Raw genomic sequence first — 25,856 nt, forward strand, 5'->3', positions numbered from 1 at the left:
GAAAATGAATTAGAAAATAGTGTTATAGAGGAAGAAGAGAAAGTTGAGGAGGATGAAATGGGAGAAACAATACTGAGATCAGAATTTAAGAGAGCATTAAAAGATTTAAATGGCAGAAAGGCTCCTGGAATAGACGGAATACCTGTAGAATTACTGCGCAGTGCAGGTGAGGAAGCGATTGATAGATTATACAAACTGGTGTGTAATATTTATGAAAAAGGGGAATTTCCGTCAGACTTCAAAAAAAGTATTATAGTAATGATACCAAAGAAAGCAGGGGCAGATAAATGTGAAGAATACAGAACAATTAGTTTAACTAATCATGCATCATAAATCTTAACTAGAATTCTATACAGAAGAATTGAGAGGAGAGTGGAGGAAGTGTTAGGAGAAGACCAATTTGGTTTCAGGAAAAGTATAGGAACAAGGGAAGCAATTTTAGGCCTCAGATTAATAGTAGAAGGAAGATTAAAGAAAAACAAACCAACATACTTGGCGTTTATAGACCTAGAAAAGGCATTCGATAACGTAGACTGGAATAAAATGTTCAGCATTTAAAAAAAATTAGGGTTCAAATACAGAGATAGAAGAACAATTGCTAACATGTACAGGAACCAAACAGCAACAGTAACAATTGAAGAACATAAGAAAGGGAGTCCGACAAGGATGTTCCCTATCTCCGTTACTTTTTAATCTTTACATGGAACTAGTAGTTAATGATGTTAAAGAACAATTTAGATTCGGAGTAACAGTACAAGGTGAAAAGATAAAGATGCTATAATTTGCTGATGATATAGTAATTCTAGCCGAGAGTAAAAAGGATTTAGAAGAAACAATGAACGGCATAGATGAAGTCCTACGCAAGAACTATCGCATGAAAATAAACAAGAACAAAACAAAAGTAATGAAATGTAGTAGAAATAACAAAGATGGACCACTGAATGTGAAAATAGGAGGAGAAAAGATAATGGAGGTAGAAAAATTTTGTTATTTGGGAAGTAGAATTACTAAAGATGGACGAAGCAGGAGCGATATAAAATGCTGAATAGCACAAGCTAAACGAGCCTTCAGTAAGAAATATAATTTGTTTACATCAAAAATTAATTTAAATGTCAGGAAAAGATTTTTGAAAGTGTATGTTTGGAGTGTCGCTTTATATGGAAGTGAAACCTGGACAATCGGATTATTTGAGAAGAAAAGATTAGAAGCTTTTGAAATGTGGTGCTATAGGAGAATGTTAAAAATCAGATGGGTGGATAAAGTGACAAATGAAGAGGTATTGCGGCAAATAGATGGAGAAAGAAGCATTTGGAAAATTATAGTTAAAAGAAGAGACAGACTTATAGGCCACATACTAAGGCATCCTGGAATAGTCGCTTTAATATTGGAAGGACAGGTAGAAGGGAAAAATTGTGTAGGCCAGCCACATTTGGAATATGTAAAACAAATTGTTAGGGATGTAGGATGTAGAGGGTATACTGAATGAAATGACTAGCACTAGATAGGGAATCTTGTAGAGCTGCATCAAACCAGTCAGATGACTGAAGACAAAAAAAAATTCTACTATTAATGATTCTAGTATGTAATCTTGAAAGTAAGATGTGTTACACTAACAAACCTAGTAAACATAATAAAACACTAAAGAAGTTACACTAAATTACACACAAATAATAAAAATGATGTACAAGCAACTTCTTTACAATGAATAATACAAAAAAATAAAATAAACACTAAATTACATTAGTATTTATTTATATATTTTGTTTTAAAAATGTTTCTAAATTAACATTACCAGACTCACTAACCAATGCAGTTAAAGGTTCTTTTTCTGGTACATTAGCCTTTCGTTTACATTCTTGAATCAATTTGAAAATTCTTTCTTTGCAGTCATCCATTCCACACATCTGAAAAAATATTAGTAATTACAAATGGAAATGACAAAAACAAGAAAACCAACACAAGATTAAAAAAGAATATCTAGCAGTTAACAAAAACTATTAGTTATTATTATTTTAATCAGCATCTTATGAACAAATTCAAACAGAGAAATTTCACTAAAAAGATTTTACACTAGAGAAAAATTAGTTCTTTTAAACTGAAACCACCTACTTTTTTTGGCTTGATGATCTCAACACATAAGTTTGAAGCATGTACGTGGGAAATGGAAATGGAATTTTTGAATTTATTTATTTAGTGTTTGGCACCAAAATACACCAATTGCAGTTAAAAATTACAAACAAACATTTAACAAATTAATATATGCTACTGATTCTGGAGTCGCCATCAGGAAATCTTCAGGATTCCCTTCATAAGCTGTCCTAGGGCAAAACTTTATGTAAAGTATGAAAAATGCCATGCCAAACCGGGATTCAAACCCAGGATCCTTGAATGAAAGTCTGAAACACTACTGCTCACTTTATTCACCTACATATCTTACACTTGATATTATCTGTTAAATATAATAACTTAAATTAATGTAAAAAACTATAATTTGTTATGACTGTTTTAATGTGAGTCAATACAATAGCTAAAAAAAAAAATAAGTAAAATTATTAAAAATGTAAATTAGTACATTAACAAAAAATCTTCTATGATTTAAGTATACACAAAAACCAGATTGTTTGAAAATAACAGAAAGATTCTACATTTAAAATTTTGAACTACCAAGAATAAACAATTTTTCACAAACACGGCTTTAGTAATTCATTAGTCTTTACCTCAATATCTGCAGCTCTGAATTTTGCAAAAATGTATTTCTTTTGATTTAGGCACAAATAATTTACTGTAATAAAAGTCATTCATTTATTATAACTGAATTAAAACTAATCTAATCTAAAAAACTAATCTCTAATCTTACGATCAGTAATTATCAGACCAATCATTAGTTAGTCAACGTATCTGTTTTTAACAACAGCTATAATTAAAGATGAGAGAATAGATACTAGAAATACTCACTGCAGAAAGGCTATCATGTTTCACGCCAAAAATTTTTTTGTTGCTGTATCAACTCAAATTAGAAGTAATAATGATATAAAAATAATAACAATAGTAATATAATAATAATCTCCCGAAGTAAATCCATCTCCACGTCCGGATCAGTAACATCTACGATCCACGTCCGGGGGGGGGGGGGGACAACGGCTCTGTACTTGTCTCAGACTTGCACGATACTCCAAGCCGTCTAACGGAGCTATGGTCAGTCCATTCTAGGTCATGTGGTCATGGGAGTATGGATCACTGTCGTTTTTCATCTCGAGAGTGAACTCCACTGCGTGTTTGCCGTGCGCGGAGAACTGTGTCGCTGGAAATGGGGATCCTGGCGCTTGAGTGAAACCTCGCCGTTGGTCTGGATAACCACGGCTAGATGTAGCAATACAGCGCTTTGGCCCCTACTTTAGCTAAATAGGAGGCCGGTTTGCTAACCACTGCCGGTCAATCGGCTCGTTTACGTCTGAACCTTCCGCTTGAGGAGGAGGCGGGTAAACAGGTGACAGCCCGAGATACCTTGGCAGGACTAGTTTCCTGTTTCGGGTGGATTGGGATCTATATCTCTCTCGTAGTCCTGGCGTCCAGTTGGACGACCCAAATGTGTGGCTCCGTGGTGGGTGGGGAGCCAGCGAGACGAATTATTCTGTAACACTCTTATGGAATCTAAAACTTTAAACCCTCGTTCGGTAACAACCAAACAAAATTGAGGGCAAACGCCCTTGTTCTGAAGTCTCTCCTCCTTCGACGTCATTGTCTAAGAAGAAGAAAAGTGTAGCTGCACGACATGCGCCGATAGTTCCATCAACAGGAATTCCTCGACCGAAATATCTTGTTATTAGAAAAAACGATGGATCGGAAAGCGGTTTTTCGAACATTAGTCTCTTTGTCATAGCTAAGGAACTCGCGACGAAAGCTGGTGGACCAGTTAAGGAAGTCAGAAAGACGCAGGCTGGATTATCCATTGAAGCACTGAACGACGTACAATCAGCGAAATTATTAGAAATTAAACAATTGGCGAACACTGATGTTACTGTAGAAGCTCACGGCACACTCAACTACTCCAAAGGAGTAGGGAGTGTATGGCCACTTCATCATCTCTCCTCACATGAGGAGGGATGGTGAAGTGCTACCCTCTTCTTCTCATGTCCTTACTTTTAATAAGCCATCGTTGCCTGAAAAAAGAAGGGGCGGAATCCATCAGTTGGATATGCGCGCCTATATCCCACCGCCGATGAGGTGTTTAATTAAATTGCCAACGTTTTGGTCATATCTCTGGCAGATGCAGTCGTGAAGAGATTTGTGCGTGTGGCCAAGCAATCCATGAAGATAAACCCTGTAAGGAAATCCCTTTATGTATGAATTACGGAGGACAGCATTCAGCAAGATCTAGGAAGTGTCCTGCTTTCAAGAAACAGATCGCGATACAAGAGACTAAAGTTCTCATGAAAATTAGTTATCTTGAAGCGAAGAAAGTGGTTAACACGCAGACGCTGGGCAAAAAATCCTTTACGCAAACGGCTGCGCCTAGCACGGATACGTCTTCGCCCCAATTGATTAATAGCTTACTCAAGCAATTGACACCAGTTCTAACTACGGTTTTAGACAAATTTATGGAAAGGAAATTTGCTGCAGTTGAACCAATGCCGTCGACTAGTAGTCAGCGGTCGAACGTCATCGCCAAATCAAATGAACCATTGACGTCGCAAACAAAACAGATTACTGAGGAGATTGAACGTAGCAGTAAGAAGCAGTCCAAAGCTAATAATACGGGGACATCGAGTTTATCAAAAGTCCTCCGGAACCTACATCTCCCACAAGGGGATAAGCCACCAAAAGGACAGAGGCTGCAGAAGACCGGTACCTTTGTTGTAGTCAACTTAGAGAGATTGGAAACGACACAAGGCGTGACGGCGCCGCTGACAATTCATGCATCTTCGACCGGAATGCCGAAACCATCGAATCCCGGTCTTAAACAAAGCGCAACTCTGCCAAACCCTGGGACTAGGTTAGTCTCAGGTGAGGAGAGTGACTGCGGTTCTGTGGGGTCACTAACTGACTCGGGTTGTACAGCAAATATAAAAAAGAAAAAAGGATGGCCTTTATAAGCTTATAACTTTATAAGCCACGCTTATAAAGTTAATGGAGAATATAATAAAATGGAATATTAATGGCTGTGTTTCGCACCTACCTGAGCTTCAACTACTTATAAATGAGCACAACCCTGCATGCGTGTGACTACAAGAAACACACTTTAAGCCAGAACATGATTTCCGTCTACGTGGATATGATGCGATACGTGCAGATGTTGTATTTGATCGACGAGCAAGCGGTGGTGTTGCCACTCTTGTGCATTCACATCTGTCTTTTAAACGAATACAACTAAATACTACGTTACTAGCTGTCGCTGTACGTTTATTATCTCCAGTTGAGGTCTCCGTCTGTAACATACATCTGCCGGACGGCAACTGGAACATTGACGATCTGCTAAACTTATATGGCCAACTCCCACGGCCGATGATTCTGGTGGGGGATTTCAATGCACATAACCCAGTATGGGGTTCACAAAAATTGGAACGCAGAGGGTGCAACGTCGAAGAATTTATACCGAAGACCGAGCTTCTCCTGTTAAACAAAGGTGCGGGAACATTTTTCAACATACGAAACGGTGAAACTTCGGCCATAGATTTGTCATTTTGTAGTCCAATATTGTCGCTTTCCTTAGATTGGAACGTTGACCGACACCTTCATAGAAGTGATCACTTTCCGATTATAATTACAACAAATATACAGTGGAAAGCACCAAAGTTTATTTAGCGGTGGTGTGTTAAACGATTGGATTAGCTATACAGACAGCGTCGTTATGCCAAATTGTACTGGAAACATCAATGAGGTTATAACAGAAGCAACGCGTGCAATTTTAAATTCGGCAAAGGAAAACATTCCTAACCACCCCAACTTCGATGAAACCAAGTGTACCGTGGTGAGGTAAATATAGCAATTATCAGGAAAAGGAAAGTCTTCAATCTATTCAGGAAACGTCCTACCCTGGAGAATCTAATATCTTTTAAAAGACACCGTGGCTACGCCAGACGCACCATATTATCTGCTAAAAAAGCATCCTGGGAAGCATACGTATCCTCCATCGATAGAAACATATCTGCTACGCAAGTATGGAAGAAGGTTAGGACCATAGCTGGCCAGTCCAACAGCCGTCCATTGAACGCGCTCAAACAAGCAGGTGTCGTCGTAATCGATCAACAAGCTATAGTTGAATTGCTGGCCGATCAGTTCGAAGCTGTGAGTAGCAATGAAAATCATCACATCGATTTCATTCGCATCTCAAGAGAGCAAGCATCGCTAAACTTTGTAACGGACGACGATCTTTTTTATAACGTACCGTTTTCATTCGTCGAATTCAATAATGCTCTACAAAACTCATCGTCATATTCAGGTGATACTTCACCTGAATATGACGATGTTCCGTATTCATTCGTCAAGAAGCTTAACGACGATGATAAAGCGTGGATATTACACTTGCTTAATAGAATATGGACCTCGGCCTCATACCCACAAATGTGGGAAGAAGCAGTGATCATACCGCTTTTGAAAAGGGAAAAGACCCTTTAGACACTAAAAGTTACAGACCAATATCTCTAACATTGTGTATTGGCAAACTCTTAGACAAAATGATAAATGCTCGTTTAGTATGGTTATTGGCAGGGAAGCAGCTTCTTTCGCCATATTAAATCAGATATAGACAGCGTCGTTCTACGACTGATAACATGATACTTCTTGAGAACGTTATAAAGAATGCTTTCATTAACAAAAAGCACTTCGTAAGCGTATTTTTCGACCTTGAAAAAGCATTTGATATGACGTGAAGGTATGAAATTTTAAAACAAATGTATGAATGGGGACTTCGTGGAAATCTCCCCACGATTATCGCCAGCTACTTATCTCAGCAAACCATAAAAGTACGCGTTGGCAACACCTATTCGACAAGTAGACGTTTGAAAAATGGGGTTCCGCAGGGGTCACCCCTTAGCGGCATCCTGTTTACAATTGCTGTCGATAGGGTTCCACAGGCAATACCAGTAGGAATTGGTAAATATATGTATGTCGACGATCCGGCGATTTTCTATGCCAGTACGGAAACTGCAATGGTCCGCTATAAGTTGCAGCGAGTAATCGATGATATGCAGATGAAAAGTCTGGCTTCAGGTTTTCGCCCGAAAAGTCATGCGCCGTACATTTCAGTCGCTTTACAGGGGCACACCCTAGTCCACGACTTACAATAAAGGGTGTTAGAATTCCATATAAAGAAGTCGGGTTTTTGGGACTAATCTTCGATAAAGGGGATCGAATATCAATTGGGGATCAGATCGAAAGGTTCTTCTACGTCTGTATACTTCATTGATACTATCAAGGATCGACTACGACTGTGTTGTTTATTCCTCGGCTCGAAAGAGCTGTCTAAAAGCCTTGAACGTCGTACAAACCGCCGGAATTCGATATGCGACTGGAGCGTTTCATACCAGTCCCATCGACAGCCTCGTATGTGAATCAGGATTGTCTCCACTACGTTTTCGAAGAGACATCCTGTTACTGCGCTATGCGGTCAATGTCACATCTTCACCACACCATGTAAATACGCCAGCGTTCATTGGGCATCCTCTCCAAGAAGCTTACAACCGGCGTCAGACCTATACCACGCCGGCCGGAATCGGAGCTCGAGAATTGATGGACAAGTACAACATTGTGCTTCCAAGAGTTGTTGAATCAACGGTGTGTGAATCGCCACCATGGCTGCTTCCATTGACCTTTTTTCAAATGGATCTGGCACCTTTTAGGCACTGCAATTCTCAGGAAATAACTCATCGTTTTCAAGAGCTTGTGAGCGAACACAACCGGGAACTGGTTTTCTATACGGATGGCTCTAAGACGGCGAACGGCGTTGGCAGTGCCTTCCATTGTGCTGGCGTTAGTCATTCGTGGTCCTTGCCGGAAATTGCATGGCAAGCACTGCAAGATGCGTACTCGACGGACCCCTTTGTGAAAATGATTCTTGCATTGCTTCAGGTGCTAAGCAAGAAGAGACAACATAGCACACTGATGTGGATCCCTGGACACTCCGGTATTGCTGGTAACGAGGCTGCGGATGACGCAGCTCGAGTAGCTGCTGAGGAGCCTGAGCCCGATGGAATATCCGTCAGACCTGTTAAGTGTCACGTGTCTGCCTGTGTCAGATGTGAATGGCACAGAGTTTGAAGTGGGTTAACCACAAAAATTAACGCCGTGAAAGACTTTCCTCGCAAGTGGACCACTCCACTTCCGATCAAAAGGAGAGAGCAGGTTGTTATAACACAGTTGCGAATAGGGCATACCAACCTAACGTCTAGTTATATGTTGACTGGCGGCAATCAACCAGTTTGTGAGGGATGTCAGCAACCGTTGACAGTCAAGCATTTATTGGAGGATTGCATCGTACATCGCGGTCTGCGTCGTCAATTCGAAATAGGAGCAATAAAGAGAATTTTGAGAAATGAGGAATGTGCTATTAAAGACTTTATACGGCCGGACTCTTCTATTGTATTTGAATTTAAATTTCGGAGGCATGTCTTCTACATATACTCTTTGTCAAGAGCGGATAGTTAGATTTTCCTTTTCTTTGTTTTATTTTTACTTTTTTTTGCGTCCCATTCAGGTGTGTAAACTTTTATCAACGTGTGAGTAATTTTCTGTTTTTCTTTAGCTACTTCATGCTTTTCAGTGATTGCTATTGTTTACTCGTAGTTTTTGTTTTGAGAACTGAGAAGGGCTAATGATCTTGGCAATTGATGCCTGATGACAACAAAAAAAAAATAATAATAATAGTAATGATATAAACATGATATAAAATCTGATTATAAATGCAAATTGTAAGTTTTACAATTTTATTCCACATTATACTTTGTCTTTAAAAAATCTACAAATACCACATATATATTCTTCTTCAGCCTCCCTGACTGAGATCAATCTATCAAAATGGTCTCTCAGTGCCTATGCTTCTGAGACCTAACTGATCATCTAATAAACTTTTCAGCACATTTATTTTTTTTTTTTTTTTATAACAATGCAGTATTTTGCATATTTATCTTTTACTTATTGTAAAAGATACATATCTTCAATGCAAATATGAGAAAAATGCAACATTTGATATGATCTGATAAATGATTAAGTGTGTTACGATTATCTAATGAAAGGTTTAATACTGTTGAAAAGATTACAAGAATCTATTCAAGGAAAATATCTCAATCATGGCTCAACAAGCAGATCATCTCCACTACAACAATACATCAAGCTATAGAGTGCTCATCATGGGCAAGTGATGGCCAGAAACTCAATTATCAAATTCAATCATCCTGCTTATTCATCTGACTTTGTCCACGGTGATTTCCGGCAGGTGCTAAAATTAAAAACTGTTGATGTGGTGGAGTGGTAACATCTTGACCTTTCATGGAGGCCCCAGAATCGAATCCTAGTCAACTATTGGATTTTCATATGCTACAAAAATTTTGAGTTCATAAAGTAAACTATAATATAATGAATTCATCACCCCAAAAAATATTTTTCTGATATTCAACATAATGTAGCAAAGGACTAAAGTGTACTCTAGAAAAAAGATTTCATGTTCGGTGAATAAGTCTGTCATATCTCACATTTTAGAAGAGGAAGATAAAGTGAATGAAATTATTAATGTATTAACATTCTTAACAAAAGAATGACTAGAATTATAATACTAATACAACAACAAATCACTGTATAAGTTGAATTTAATGAAATTTTACCATCATAAATTATTTTTCATAATATTTTTAAAAATTTCTACCTAATTTTTAATTTTTTTTTTTAATAAAATTGTTTGTTTATTTTTAAGGGCTTTAAAGAAGTATGACGGGTTTTAAAAATAATTTGGTACGTAGTACTACCACTGATAATGATACATAACTGACCTAGTCTAGTTTGATGAGGAAACAATTAAAAGGTTCATTGAATGTTTCAACGAAAAATTAAAAGTATTAAAGTAATAAATAATTACTAAAATAAATACAGTTCAATTTTAAATAATAAAAAAAACAAGAATGTTTGTTGTATACATTCTATGTTTGTTGCCTACAACAGTACTATACTTAATGGTCAAAGTTTTTACGATTTAAAAGTTTCATGATTATTGTACAATTATTTTATTTATTTCTTTTTAGTTTTATGTATTTCGGACTTCACTACTTTCAATTTAACAAATTCTAATGATAAATCACCTGTGATGCACACAAATATGAAAAGTCAGGATTACAATTAAAATAAAACTGGAAGCCATTATGAGAATTGAAAAAATTGAATTATTACATATAGCTGGAGCCATGTATGCTGGGATATTGATTGACTGTTAGTGAATTGAAAGGAAAAGAAAAAATTACTAAAATTCTTTGGAAATCCTGGGAATGATTAACAGTATTGTAAATTAATTAAGTACAACCATGAAACACTAAATCAAGCTGTGCACATCTAATTTTTAATCAAGGTGAAAAAAAATGTTCCTTTTTCATTATAAAGAAGAAAAAAATGTCAGCTAGTAATTCTGATAATAATTATAAAGAGTTCTGAATGGTTACACGATTGGAAATTTCAGTGTGGTTTATGGTACTTTTAAGTCAGGTGCAATTATTTGGTTATACAGCATGCATTGTGTTATTTAAATTACTGCAGAGTAAAAACATGTACTACTTGTTACTTTTTTAAAAAAAAGACAGCTTTTTCTCATATCACCAGAATTTCCTGAAACTTATGTGTAAAACTCACATATCCAAATTATGAAAGGTTTTACTGTATCATAATCGAGTTAAATCTACAGTATTCTGAATGGTGTAGATGTAACTTGATTATTTTATGAACATGAATTTTTAACTTATTATTAACTTCACAAAAAAAAATATTACTGAAAAACTTAACTTCTCTTCTTTTAGTAAATTGAAAACTAATAGGAAATTAATCTTTGCTTCATTAACTTTCACACTACAGTTTTTATTAGTTATAACAAAAATACTATTATGAATAAAATAGGTGGCGTTTTTTAGGTGAAATATTTAATATATTTTTGTCATTGTTAATAAATAATCTATAAAACTGTATTTTAGCAGAAGAATTTGCTATTTATCAAAATAAGTATTGTTTTGTAAAATAAGTCCATTCAGTGGATATAAATTTCCACTTATTTGTTCCTTAATGTTTAGTTCTATACAAAAATCTCTGCTTCATCAGAATGTTTTATGTTTAAATAAAAACATAATAAAATATTAAAAATGTAAAAATGGATATAAATTTTCAATTATTGATATATTTTATATGTAACAGAGAGATGTGGAAAAAATAAAGCAGTAAGTGGAAAAAATAAGTTTAGAGGCAGCTTTTATCATTACTGAAACTACTTTTTGATAGGTGTTGGATACTAGAAACTATCAACCCATTTTCTTTTATCTTTTTTTAAATTTTTAACCATATTGAATCACCTATCTTTAGTTTTCTGTTACCCCAATTACCAGTTTTTATTTTTACCGTATAAATCCCTAGCAGTCAAAACTTTAAAGAATAATGTTTCTAAGAAACTTATATTAAATTCTATTTATTTTACTTTTTAGTAATTAATGCTTTGATTTGATATTCTTTATTGGCAAAAAATCACAAAAAATGTTTGACGGATGTTAAATAAAAATTTCAAAACCATCTCATACAAAATTTTGTTGCTTTGAATTTTTATTTCTTTTAAGTTTAAAATTTACCCACAGGTAGTAGATCATAAAATCTGTTCTGACCAGAGCTGTTCGAAGACCTCATCTAAAGTTTAACAAATTTCTTTCAATTAAACTATTGCAAATTTTACAGGCTTTAAATTTCTTGTAAAAAAATCTGATAACAGAAATCCTAGTTTTCAATCAGAGGAAGACAAGACTTCCTGTGAATATTTAACTTAAATAATATTTAAATCAAGTTTAAAATTAACTCACCCAGTAAGTTTTACTAACTCTACTGGACTGGGTTTTGTTGTAGTAGAAGCTGCTATTTACTGTGCTGTGCAGTTTTCAGAAAAAATTCTATAAATTTAGATGAGCTAGGTTAAACACAGCCTTTCTTATAGTTTTCATTCAAAAAAGGTGAAAAATTTATAAAGATCTAATCATAATGAGTGTAAAAATACAAAGTAAATAGCTGATGTCAGTGAAAACAAATTAATCAAAATATTGGAATATATTTTTTTTATCATATGCATACCTGTTCCATATCTTATAAAGTATACATTTACTTAAGATTTATTTCTGAAATCCTCTTATACAAATGTAAAGAGAATGTTTCAGTAAATAATTTGCTGGTATTAAAATAAAATTTTGATGAATATAAGACAAGTTGTAAGAAACTGATTTCAATGAAAAGTATACGGTTGAATTTTGCTTTGATTGCATGTGTATTTAAAATTATGGCATAAGTAGTATTATTATTTTTGGGAGATAAAAATGAAAGATAAGAATTTAACTAATTTTATATAATTGATTACTGAATTGGTTTCAATTCAAAGACAAGTAAAAAGAGATAATTTGATTTTTATCTTTTTTAATTGGGTAATTATGGTAATCACAGTTAGAAAAAGATATTTTAAGTTATAAATGCTTTACATTAACAAACACAAATCACTTTTTTTCCAAGCAGAAATCCACGATAATAAATGGTATGATAGTATGATATTTTTATACTCTAGATAATTCTATTTTATTTACACATCAATCAACAAACAATGCAAACAATTGCAAAACACTGAAAAAAATTGTCTCTTTATCTAAGTAATTGTAAAAAATTAGACCTAGCATGTACCTATGAAAGCTAAAAAAACTGTATGACCTTCAAGAAAATTATTCATTTTAATACAATAAAAAATGTTTAGGTGAAAAAAAAAGCACAGCTCATTTAAAAATAGTTACAATGTAAGTTGTTTATGTGTTGTAAGTAAACAAATACAGAAAGAAGTAGATTTATCTATGACCATAGACTGAGACAATTCATTTTTGTTGAGATTTTAGGTTAATACAGTGTTCAACTAAAAACAGGCTCCCCACTACTCAGTAGTTTATTCTAAATGTATATTTTGTTAAAATGCATATACTAGTGTGAGATAGATAAAGTAGTGTGGAAAATGTTGGTATAACTAAAGCTGGAATGGGGAGGGCTGTTTATTGCATGCACATTTTTGTATTGTCAGTCTGTGTTAGGTATTGACTAACACAGCTGTATAATTGTGTGTTATTGTTTATTAAAATACAGTTAAGGGGTTAACTATTGAAAAAGTGTATTCATGATGGAAACTTATTTAAAAACAAAATCTCATGTTGTGCGTCGGTGAAAGTTCAGGGAGAAATTTGAAAGGAAGCACCAGAGAAAAGTGTTGTTATTCAGAAGTAAGTTAAAAAGTTTTGTGAAACACATTCAGTGTTAGACAAGAAATTGCCTGACACAGATCAGTTTTAACAATACAAGTTACACAGAACATTAAAGTGGTAGTTACAAGATCTCATAAATTTTATGGAGACTAAATCAGGTAAAAAACATTTCACTAGGTGCAGCCCACACTGCAGTGAAGAGAATGCTGAAGTGTTATCCTTATTGAATGTAGGTTTTTCAAATAATGCTGATGACGCTGAAAGGGTTCACTACTGTCAATGGTTCAAGAACTTCATTAGCGGCAACAATATTAATTTTAGATCAAATGTTTTTCACATGTGAAATGTGGTTTCACCTTGGTGAGTGTGTTGATATAGTCAGGACTACTGGAGCTGGAGTACTGAAAACTCACACATTTTCTTTGAATATCTCTTGCACCCACAAAAAATATAGGAGTATGGTATGCAGTTTCAAGGCGACAATAACAGGACCCTTGTTTTTTGAAAAAAACTGTGGATGCTGTCGTCTACCAAGAAATTATCCAACTGTTCATAGATTTATTCCAAGAGGATGAGTGTGATTGCTGGTTGCAACGGGACAGTACCACTTGCCATATAGCCTGCTGTAATATGGAGATGCTGTAAGTTGTTTTCAGTAGAAGAATCATTTCCAAAGAATTGTGGCCAGCAAGATCCCCTGATCTAACTATTCCAGGCTTCTTTCTACGGGGATACTTAAAATAAATTTTTCATAGCAATCCACACACTCTGTGGGAATTGAAGACAAACAATACTAATGCCATCCAGGATATAGATAGGGTACAGCTAACAAGAGTAGTCAGGCACATGGTAAACGTGTTGACAACTGTACAGAAGTGCATGGATGGACATCATTTTCAACACCTGTAAATTATTATGTAAGTGTTGACCAATAAACTATTATTTATAGACTAAACGAAGTGATGGGGCATCTTTTAAGTTTGAACAACTTTTCAAATATTAATTTATATTTATACATTTAACAGATGTTAAGCACATAAACATAAATCTACTCTTTGCTGAGGGCATTCGGGTCCAGCAGATGGCTAGATCAGGACATTTTGATGACGTATTGAGGACCCTCGAGGTATTAAGGTGGGCGCACGATTCAGGGGGGCTATGCATGGGGTGCATACCTGGGCCCAGACTAGGTTATAGGGATAGGGAGGGAAGGGTAGCTCTCTTGGGGAGAGTCATCATGGCAACCGGGAGGGATATCGTGATCCAAGAGGAACCCCGTCGGGAGATCAGCTTCAAGCTGCACTAAGGGAAGGCTAGTCTTCAGCCACGTAACTTGGGACCAACCGAAGTAACGTCTTCTAGATGCTTACCAGTTGCTCTCAAGTGGTCAAAAAAACATAAATCTACTGAAATCCTTTTTTTTCTGTAAATTATCATCCTGAACATGTAAATTATGAAAAACTGTTTTGCCTGGAGGAGGTTGGGGCTCTAATTGTAAATTACAAACAAAAGTTTTTTTTTTACAAAACTTACAGTAAACCTAATAAACTTAAATCTTTTCCCAATGTTTTTTTGTTGAAATAAATCATACAGAAACAAAAATAGTTTCAATAAGAGACAAAACCACCTATGGACATTTTCAGTTAAGCCACATCTAAACATAACTCAAGTTTTCAATAAATTCATTGTGCAAATATCATTTGGGTGTTTTTGAATGACACAAACTACAGACTGACACAAATTCAGATAATATTATCCTTTGTTTCATTTTCAAATAAAACACAAAAAGTAATGAAGATAGAGATAATCTGAATAATAAGCAGATATATATGTTTACTTACTAACACACATGAAACAGAAATTGTTCACAAAACTGGCATACCCAATGTAAGAATAACAAGTTCAATTAGGAGTGAAGTAGTATCTTGTTAGTCTTCATTGAACTGATTATACTTTGTATTACTTGATTGTACTATTGTTGTATTTTAAAATTTCAAGCTTTCTGAAATCTAGGATACTCAGCCTACAAGTGAGGCCTTCATTCTGTTAATAATTGTGACAACTCTATAATGAACATCATTACTCTTAAACAAAGAGATTCTGACTAATACTTATAACACACCTGAATGCTTTACATGCATCAGTCATAAAAAATGACTGGTATATAGAGTAAAGCAGTAAAAATGATATACTCTTTTCAGTAGGTAAAGATTTCATTATACACACTATTTCCACTCAGTAGATAAAGTAATTTTATTCATTCAAAAAATGAAATAGAACAGTTATTTGTATGCATGATGAAGAAACATGTAAAAGTAGTTTACTTTTTGCTATTTCAGACCATTTCAGTAACTAAATATGATAATTAAAGTATGTAATTTCAACCAAGAGTAATTAAAAAATCCAAGAAAAACTGAAAGTATCCTTCAATATATTTTTGACCTCATACTGATATCTTTTAAATCTATTCTTTCAGTAAGAGAAGAAATGATTTCGTTTTAACTAGAAACTGGATATGACATATTTGGATATAGCAAAAGCTAACAATAACATGGAAACAGAAGTATATTCAAAATTCTAAACATGTGAAAAGCCAGAACTATACTTAGGTGAAGTTAGGAAGAATCGTTTGATGTAGAAAGTGGAGATATGCATATATATGCAAAGATATAAAATAATACTTAATAGAATTTAATTAAGGTACACAAATTTTGGAGCTACTTTTTTAAGAAGTTGGAAAAATTAGAAAAGGATATGGATGTACAATTGCAGGAGGAAGCTGCATTTTTCAAAGTTAAAGAAGTCTAATCGGGTTAAAGATATTCGACAATAGTATATAATGGATGTATTGCATATTTTTAACTAATCCTTATCTACAAAGCTGAAACAGGGTCAGAAGAAAGAAAAGCAGAAAACAGGAAGAAGTTTAAGAGTAGTATTTTACAGAAGATAAATATCAATCAGGAAGTATTATAATTATATTGAAAAAACAGTCTGGTGGATTACATGATAGAATCTATTAGGCATTGTTTCATGGAATTTTAATGGCAGTAATTTTTTATATATTCTTTGAGCTTAGAAAAAGGCAGGTACCACATTCATTTTTTGAAGATATGTTGTTAATGCATCACATTACATGTAATACATTAATGAAAAATGTTATTCATTGAAAAATTATTGGCTTCAAAAAATTTTAAATAGTTCATACAACTAGAAATCTAAAAGAACATACCCAATGATTTGTTCCTAATCCTTCTGCTTCAGCCAGTTTCTTTCCTTCACCGTTATATATAACAGCTGTTGATCGACTGGCACCTCTAAAAAAAAAGAAGAAAATCATCACATTTTTGTAAATTGTAAACTTTTCTTTTGTTTTGCTTTTATTAATTCAGTAAAATGGATATTTAAGATCACATTATCTAGGTGTTTTCATGATAAAATAGTGATTTTTTTACACCAGAATGTCTGAAACAAACTTTCAGAGAGTAGTCTTTTTTGTCACAATGTAATTTTTTTCATTACTGAAATTTTCTTTGAAAAAGCCGAACTAGACACTTCAGATCCTTTCAAAGAAACACCTTTTTTGACAACTATTTTACCTAACCCAATTTTATACCCATGTGAAATTTGCAAAAAGAGAAGAGATTCTAAAAATATTACTAAATAACCAATCTTTTCTCACTGACATCGCCTTAACTCTTTTCACTTTTTTGAATACAAATCTTAGAAATGTATCAAAATTGCATTGGTTACAGGAAAAGAGAGTATAAATAAAATAAGACCAAGCTAAATTTTTGCTCTTATTACAAAGCTAATTATTAAGTTTCAAACTTATTGATAAAGATATAATACAATATGATTACTTATAACTCTTCACATAATTTTTCTTAACCTGACTTTTTCTTCTTTTTCTTTTTTCCGATCCTGACTCATATAAATCTCAAGCAATTTTATAATCAGATCCCCACTGTGCAGTAATATAGTTAGTACTAATGAACTACTCTTGCATAACCATTCCTTTATGTTTATACTTCGAGGCTGCTGGCTTTATAGACCAGAAGTCCCAATGCAAAGAATACTATTTGTTACTTCCTTAAAACCTTCTTGTGGATATACTTTAAAAACAATATTTCAAACTATATTAAAAATCATTATAGAGTTTAAATGTGACATTAAAACTGGAATAAATAATTTGGCATTAAATAATCATACATTTTAAAGAAACAACTGAAAATTGTATGTAGTGCAAGTAATAATGATGTACAGAATTTAAAAAAATTTCTCAGGAGTGTAATGCATTATGGTAATAAAATATGAACATGGAAAGGGGAAAAAAAATAGAAGCTTTTAAAATGTAATATAACAGGAAAATATTGAAAATTTGATAGGTTAATAAAATTTGAAATGAAGAAGTTTTCAAACAACAGAGCAGGAAGGAAATTTATGGCAGATCTCGTATTCCCTTATGCAATCAGCTTTGTAAGCTTCTATGGTGAATTAATTCATCAGTCCAAAAAAATAATCTGGTTTTAATTGTTTTACTTTTTTTTTACGACACACCAACTTTACAATCTATTCACCAAGATAATTGAACAATAAGTAAATAAGATTTTTATTTGAACTAACATTAAGTAGTCACAGACCCAGCGGGTGGTGACTTAACGATAACAACAAAATGAAATAGAAGGGTAAAGGAGGTAAAGTAGGTAGGTAGAAAGTCCCTCAGGTTTAATTAATTTGGTAACAGAGGGATGTACAGAGTAAAACTACAGGAAGCAAGATTGAAATATAAACAAAACGGATAATTGAGGATTTAGTTAACATAAAGTTAAAAGATTAAAAAATACGAGGGTAAGTCAATTATTATCTGCAATTTAGTTATATTTATGTTTATGTTGGTAGTACTGTCATGTTGCGTAGATGATGCATGTGTGGTTTAATTTTTGTTGTCTGTGCAGGTTTGATGCTGCTACGTTAGTTCCATTATCACTGCCTGGCCGTTAACCATGGTTGCTCCACTTTCTGTTTGCACCAAAAAAGAGCAAAACATTCAGTGATCTATTTTTGTGGTCGGAAGGTGTATCAGGGGCTGAAATTCATCTAAGACTTTCGGTACAGTACGAGAACAGTGTGTTGCTGCAACGGAGTGTCTAAGTATGGATTGAAAAATTTTAAAATGGTCGTACAAATGTTACGCACGACATAGGAGCTGGACGACCATTTACCGCCACAAAGGAGGAAAACATTGAGCGTGCACGTGACATGGTTTTCTTAGACAGATGAGTAATTATTGATGAAGTGGCACATTGTCAGTAAATTAGTCACGGTTCTGCCTATGAAATTATCCACAATAGACTTGGGTTTCATAAAGTCTGTGCAAGATGGGTAGGTCCCAAAACAACTCACACAGTTGTATAAACAAACGCGCTTGGACATCTGCCAAAAACATTTGGTTCGCTGTGGTAACGAACAGGACATCTTCTTCGACAGAATCATCTCTGGTGACAAAACATGGATCCATCATTACGAACTGGAGAGTAAACGGCAGAGTATGGAATGGAAAATCCAAATTCGTCCTGCAAAAAAATGTTCAAGACCGAACTGTCCGCAGGAAAACTGTTGCTTACGGGTTTTTGGGAATCACAAGGCCCAGTACTGGAACATTATGAGGAAAGGGGCATGACAATAAACAGTGTGCGTTACAGTGAGATGCTTACTGCCAGGCTGAAGCCTGCAATTCAAAGCAAACACCGAAGACTGCTATCAGAAGGTGTGGTGTTGTCTCATGAGAATGCCCGTCCACATACTGCTGCCCACACTGCTGAAACGTTCCAGAAACTCAACTTTGAAGTACTGGCTCATACTCCATATAGTCCTGATCTTGCCCCTTCTGACTACCACTTATTTGGTCCACTCAAACAGCCATTAAGAGGCCATCGATTTACCTCGGATGAAACAGTGAAAGAAGCAGTGCATTCCTGACTCGCAGCTCAACTGAAAACCTTCTTTTATGAGGGTATCAGGAAACTTGTGCAACGATGGACTAAGTGCGTTGAAATGCAAGGAGACTATGTTGAAAAATGATGCACATGTAAGTTTCCTATTTGTATTGCAATAAAATTTATGACTACATTGCGGATAATGATTGACTTACCCTTGTAGATTACCCAAAATCATTAAAATGAGTAATTTCCCAAGTTTATGTAATATGATCAAGTACCACAATTTTGATTCTGATATTAAAATCTAAACAGAATTATGTCTAATGATAAGTTTTTTCTACAAATTGCTGGGAGGTGGATGAACAAGCTTACATCCTAAAAGAATAATAAACATAAGTATGTGTTAATCTTATAGTAATAAAATTATCAAATAAATCCCCAAGTTAATTAATAGGCTTAACAAACCTCCAGAAAAAATAATCTAAGCAACTAGAATCATCCACAGAAAAAGTGAAAATCATAATTAACAAAAAGAAAAAGAAAAATCTCATAATCCCATTAAATCAAAAAATAATAATAATAATAAATTGTCATATTATTGTCATAATGGTTTTTGCCACTATTAGCTGATTTTCTATAAGCATCATTGTTACTTGTAAATGTTAACACAAAGGACTAATACAGCTAACACATTTGATATTTTTTATAGTCAAAGTGATTATAGTGACAAGTCTTCCAAATGAAATTACATGATACTTTTGAAGAAGTCAGTTACAACTGGAACTGGTAGTTTACCAAATGAAAAGTCCTATAGATACAGTTTGTATGTAACTGCCAAAGAATAATTGATAATACCAACAAAATCGCAATAAACACACAAAATTAGTAGTCTAATTAATAGAAAAAATAATAGTAAAGTTTGAGTTTGGAAGCTCATGCAAACTTAACAATTTACATAAAAAGTACCAATTCATCATGAATTTTTTAAATAATATCTCAGGTGGTGAACTAAATTTGTCACAAGTTGAAAAAGTGATAATTGGCATGGTCATAAAAATGAAATTGTCTAATAAAAACAAAATACCAAAGAATATGTTTTATCAAAAAATCTTCTTGAATGTATTTTCAACTAACTTAAAAAAGGGAATTCTCAGTTTGATCCAGATGTATTGTTTTTCTCTTTTTAAATAATATTCATGTCTTACCCTTTAATGAATAAATTAAATTCCATGATTTTTTTTAATTTGTGAAGAAAGTTTCTCTGGTGACCTGTTATAAGATTTTACCCAATAAGTAAAGTAGAAAACTTTTTTTTAAAAACTTACATGTTCTACAAAGGAAATTTGAAGATAATCTTAATTTTTTTCAAGGAATCATCATCATTCCTTAATATTGAATTGTTATATTATAATGATATACATTCTGACATCATCTGAGTGGGATTCAAAGTAGTTTTACTTGAAAATTAAAAAGGTTAGTCAAAAAATTTAAAAATAGATTCAGTAACCAATGAAAAGTCTAGTAAGACTCCTGAATAAACATTCATATTATTCACTCAATTATTAATTAATTGATAATTAATTTTGTTAACTTCTAATAAATTAATTACCTCTAACTTCTACTTAACTCAGATTATTATGTATTGTAAGTTTATATAATATATTTCAATATTACTGTTTGATTTCATATATTATATTTGAACAGGACTTTTACTATAATTAATTATTGCATATTAAGGTTACATATGTCTTTAAGGGATATTTTTATGTTTTAAATCTCTCTTAGGTCATGTGCTCTGGTGGCCAAGCAAATCAGTACTCACATATGATTTTAATTATAATTTATAGTCTTATATGGCATTGGTTTCTTTTCACTATCTGAAACAATTAAAAAGTTATACATTTTTCTAATTTTAAATGTAAAACCATCTTTTAAAACCCTGCAGGTGGTGCAAATAATTTTGTTATGGTTTTAATAAATCTGTATTGGGATCTTACATATGCTAAGCTAATATAATTTATTTATCTCATATTTTGGCAGTTTTATGACATATTTTAATTTTTTTAATTATTAAAATGTTAGTTTTTTTGCCATTTTGAGGTCTTACATTTGATTTACAAAATTATTATTTACATATTTTATGAATTTTAGTAAGCTTATCCTTACTGCATTTGAACCAACTTTATTGCTTACACTGTTATTGTGAAATGATTATTAAAACATTTAATTTTGGCAGGTATTTGGAGATTAATTTGACGGGCGATCACAGCCATTTATTTTTTAATCCTCTAACAATGCTTAATCCGAAACCAAAATCAGAGACAAAAAGTATTCACACACATAAATACTGAATTCAATAACCAACTCTGTGATCATTGAAAATACATATTTTTGAGTTCCAAACTGATTTAGCTCACATTCAGTAGCACTACCTTTAAATCATTTCTCTCTTACCCTTCTATTATTTTTAAAAATAGTCTGCCAGCATCTTTGCCTTTCATCAGTAGGTTCCAGGTTTGAGTTGTGGTCAGGCTTGGCAAGAATTTTTGTAGTATGGACAGTAATTACCATCTATCACAGAACTACTGAATGTCAGCTTCTTGTTGCTGAATAATTGAATAAACATGAGATAAATTTATTTTTACATTAACATTACTTCCAAATGTCTTTATTTCATAGAGGTAGTATTTTTTGTACATTAATATATATCTTAAATAAAACTTAAAAAATGTAAGACAAAATAAACTTAAAAAATAATAAAACTGACTTTAAAAAATGGCACTAAACAGCCAACAAATTTTATATTTTCAATTCTTTTATTTCAAATTTTTTTTATTTTCAATTAAAAATAATTGGCAACCTCTATGGCAAAGTGGTAGCATCTCCGTCATTATATATAAGATTCTGAATTTGAATCTGACCAAAAATGTTCTCATACACTAAAAAATTGCTTCCATCCAAGTCAACTGTTATTACTTGAGGAAGTAAATAAATAAAAAAAAAGAAAATATTTATTTTTACATACAATTAATATGTACAATATATAACTTGTATATAGAAGATTTATTTTTATTTTTTTAAAAGTTATGCTCTACTCAGTAATATATCTTTTTAATTAGTTGTCATGTTTTTTTTGTTTTTTTTTTTTTAGTTTTTATGTAACTAAAAAACAAAGTCAATTAATAACAATAATTAGTCTGTCTAAAAATTATCCTAACCTACATTTATAATCTAACAACAGAATAACTTCTTTGTAACACAATAAAATACTATAGTATATATGAAGGCAATGGCATACTCCTTTTGAAATTTTTAATAGAATGCTGTACCTCCTGAAATATTTACCTACTAATTTATTTTAAATTATTTTCTTTACAAAATAATATTATTCTGTACTTGTGTTTTTAAGTAATACTAATTAAAAGAAATAAAGAATTCTCCACTTCCCTATTTAACATGTATGAATAATACTTTTCTTCTTTTTTTAATATATTTTCTGACAAGTGTTAACAGAATATGCTCAATTTTTCTCACCTTTCTTCACTTTTTTACAACTTCTTTCCTTCCAGTTGTCTAATCATCCCAGTTCTTCTTCTTCTTCTTCCTTCCTCTCACGTTTCTCATTTATTAGTTTTTGTTGAAAACAATTTTTATATAGGATATGCTTCAACCATGATGTTTCCTTTCTCTTATAATTTTCAACAAATTCTGTTCCTCTCATAGCCTCACTTCTCATTTGCCTCAACACAGCTTCTATTCCAAGCCCCAAACTTGCCAAATACTTAATGACTTTACCTGTTCTCTAAGTATTCCTTTCAGTGATATATATTATTAGTCTTCTTTCTGGTCAATTCTCAACACTTTTGTTTTCCTATGTTTACATTAAATCAGTTCTACCACCATTCTTACATTCTCTTAATACTCTTCATCTTGAATTTCAGCCCATTCTCTGATTCTGCTGATACTGTTTCATCATCTGTGAACTCTATTTTCTTTAATTTTTCTCCTTCCACTATGGTACCTTTTGTTTTCTAACAGTTTTGGTATCTAATGCTTTCTGTTAGTTTTTCATTTGAATATTTAAAGTCAGTGAGGGATTTCCTTAGAACACTTGAACATTTGCGTAAATTAGCTTAGTTTGTTTGGTGTTTTGTATTAAATTAAAATAAATTTAGTGGCCCTTGAGGTAGGTAGTTGTAGATCAAAATTTATTGCTGTTTTTTTAACAGTATTTACAAGATATGAGATTGAGGCCTTATGGTGTTTATTGGATTAAGATTCAATAATTAATAAAATCATGCTACTGCAATCTATTTAAATTAATAAGTAGTCTTATTTGGTAACTTAGAGTGAGGTACAGGATTTGTGCTTCCACAAACATGGTTAATAGTTGCAAGGGCTTCAAAATAGGACAGAAGAGTGAAGATGTCCGAAGAAGCCTTTCTAAAGGGAAAAGCTGAGAACAAATTATAAAGGGAATGTCTATCTAGGCATTTGCATTGGTGGCATCCTGACAGAGGCGTAGTGGACAACTGCAATACATAATCAGTATCTAATTATAATAAAATGACCTCTGGTAAAGCCCATGAGGGCTAGCAATGGAGAAGGTGGTGCGGCAACCAGAATCACCACAAGAAGGTACGTACTTCCCCTAGAGGCTTAAAAGTTTAGTTTTTCAATGTAAATGTCACCAGAGTTGGTGGCAAACAATATATCCCTCTTTTACTCTTCTTCCAAAGGTCATTCTTATTTCATCACTTACTATCTTACCACCACTTTCTGTCGCATGTACAATTATTAATCTTCTATCCTTCTAGTCTAAATCAGAATGTTTCAAAACATATAACAGCAACTCCAACTGACTAATCAAATGTTTCTTCCATTCAGTAACACAAATTCACTATTCCTATTCAAAACTAGCACTCTAATTGATCTCATATTTTCATTTAATTCACATTAGTATTAGTTTTGTCACAGCCTCTGTAAAACAATGTATAAAACTAACTGTTCTGTAATTTTTACAATCCTTGGCATTGTTTTTCATTGGCAAACAGACTAGAATGATTTAAAATACAACTTAACAAGTGGTTTTATACAATCAAATAATTTTATTATCACCTTTAAAATTATTATTTTATTTTGTAAAAATGTGATTTATTTAATATCTTCATACATTTATTTTATTATTCTAAATTCTATTATTATTATGGAGAAATTGCTTTTTTGTTTTTATTATTTATTTTGTAATGTAGCTCAAGATTTCCCACAGTCTCCCTTGATCTTTAAAACCAGATATACTGAAGAAGACTTTTCTTTTTTTGATGCAAACCAGTCCATTTTTTATGTGGTCTACATGTTATATAATTCAGTAACAATCTAAATAAAGTATTTATGTAAATCAAAAATTGTAGAATTTGAGATTTATATTTATAATGGATGGCCAAAGTAAAGAAATTAATGAAAGTAGACTAGCACAAGCAACTAAAAATTATATACAAAAATAAAAATTTTTTTAACAATTTAATTTATTAATTAAATAGAAATTAAAAAAAAAAAGTATATATATATATATATATATATATATATATATATATATATTTGAATGATACATAGAACTTTTTGCCAGTGAAATGCAGAGAACAGGAAAACAAAAATAAAAGGGGAGAGACCTTTGAAATGCATTGTTACTCATAAGTAACCTGTTAAGGTTAAGGTTAAGCAGGCTGATAAAGTACAAAATGAATTAGTTCTAATATGAATTGAGGCTTATCCCAGAATTTTGAAAAGAGAAAGTTAAGGTTGGAGGAATGAGATTGGTAGAGAGTAGGAAAATTGTAAATAAGAGCTTCATATCAGTCAAATGACAAATAAAAAAAACAATGGTTTTATATATAAAAAAAAATTCACAATATTTTTATCTATGATGTTTGTGGTAGGTGATAAAAATTATGCAAAAACCATTGCTTTTTCTGGCAGTTATAGTACAAAAAATACAGGCAATTATTTAAATGGATAAAAATTTTGAGTACCTAGATTACCATTTTTCAACATTTTGAGGTCCTCTCAGTCCATATGTACAAAGTAAAATTATGCTATAATACTGTACTATTTTTATTCACATCTCTGAGATGGATGAACTTACATGATCATAAAATTTGATTTAGTTATTTGCCTACATAAGAGATTAATGGTATTAGAAAACTTAACTAAGGCACATTAAATGTTTAATCATATTAAAGAAAAAAATAAATGATGTGATAAAATAAAAATAAATCTATAAAAGATATGATGATGATATTTTAATTATATATAAACAACAATGCAACAACGACGAAAGTAAAATATTAAATTAAATTAATTCTTTAAATAATAATATCAAGTTTACCTTAATCAAGAAAATAATAATAGTATAGATTTTTTGGACATGAAAATTAACAAAGATTATAGAAACAACAAACTAAAT

At 32.6% G+C, this 25,856-nt stretch overlaps 1 protein-coding gene across 1 annotated transcript in view; it reads right to left on the minus strand.

Annotated features, from left to right (window-relative positions):
* Positions 1-25,856, minus strand: part of LOC142321874 (N-acetyl-D-glucosamine kinase-like) — an 84,842-nt gene that overhangs the window by 42,195 nt on the left and 16,791 nt on the right. Inside the window, exons 2-3 of the mRNA XM_075360346.1 lie at positions 16,684-16,768; positions 1,806-1,904 (exon numbers count right to left, since the gene is read on the minus strand). Coding sequence (XP_075216461.1) covers positions 1,806-1,904; positions 16,684-16,768 — 184 coding nt within the window. The remainder of the gene's footprint in view (positions 1-1,805; positions 1,905-16,683; positions 16,769-25,856) is intronic.

The sequence above is a fragment of the Lycorma delicatula genome, chromosome 1 (genome assembly GCF_047948215.1).
Source record: "Lycorma delicatula isolate Av1 chromosome 1, ASM4794821v1, whole genome shotgun sequence".
In the NCBI taxonomy this organism is placed as follows: Eukaryota; Metazoa; Arthropoda; class Insecta; order Hemiptera; family Fulgoridae; genus Lycorma; species Lycorma delicatula.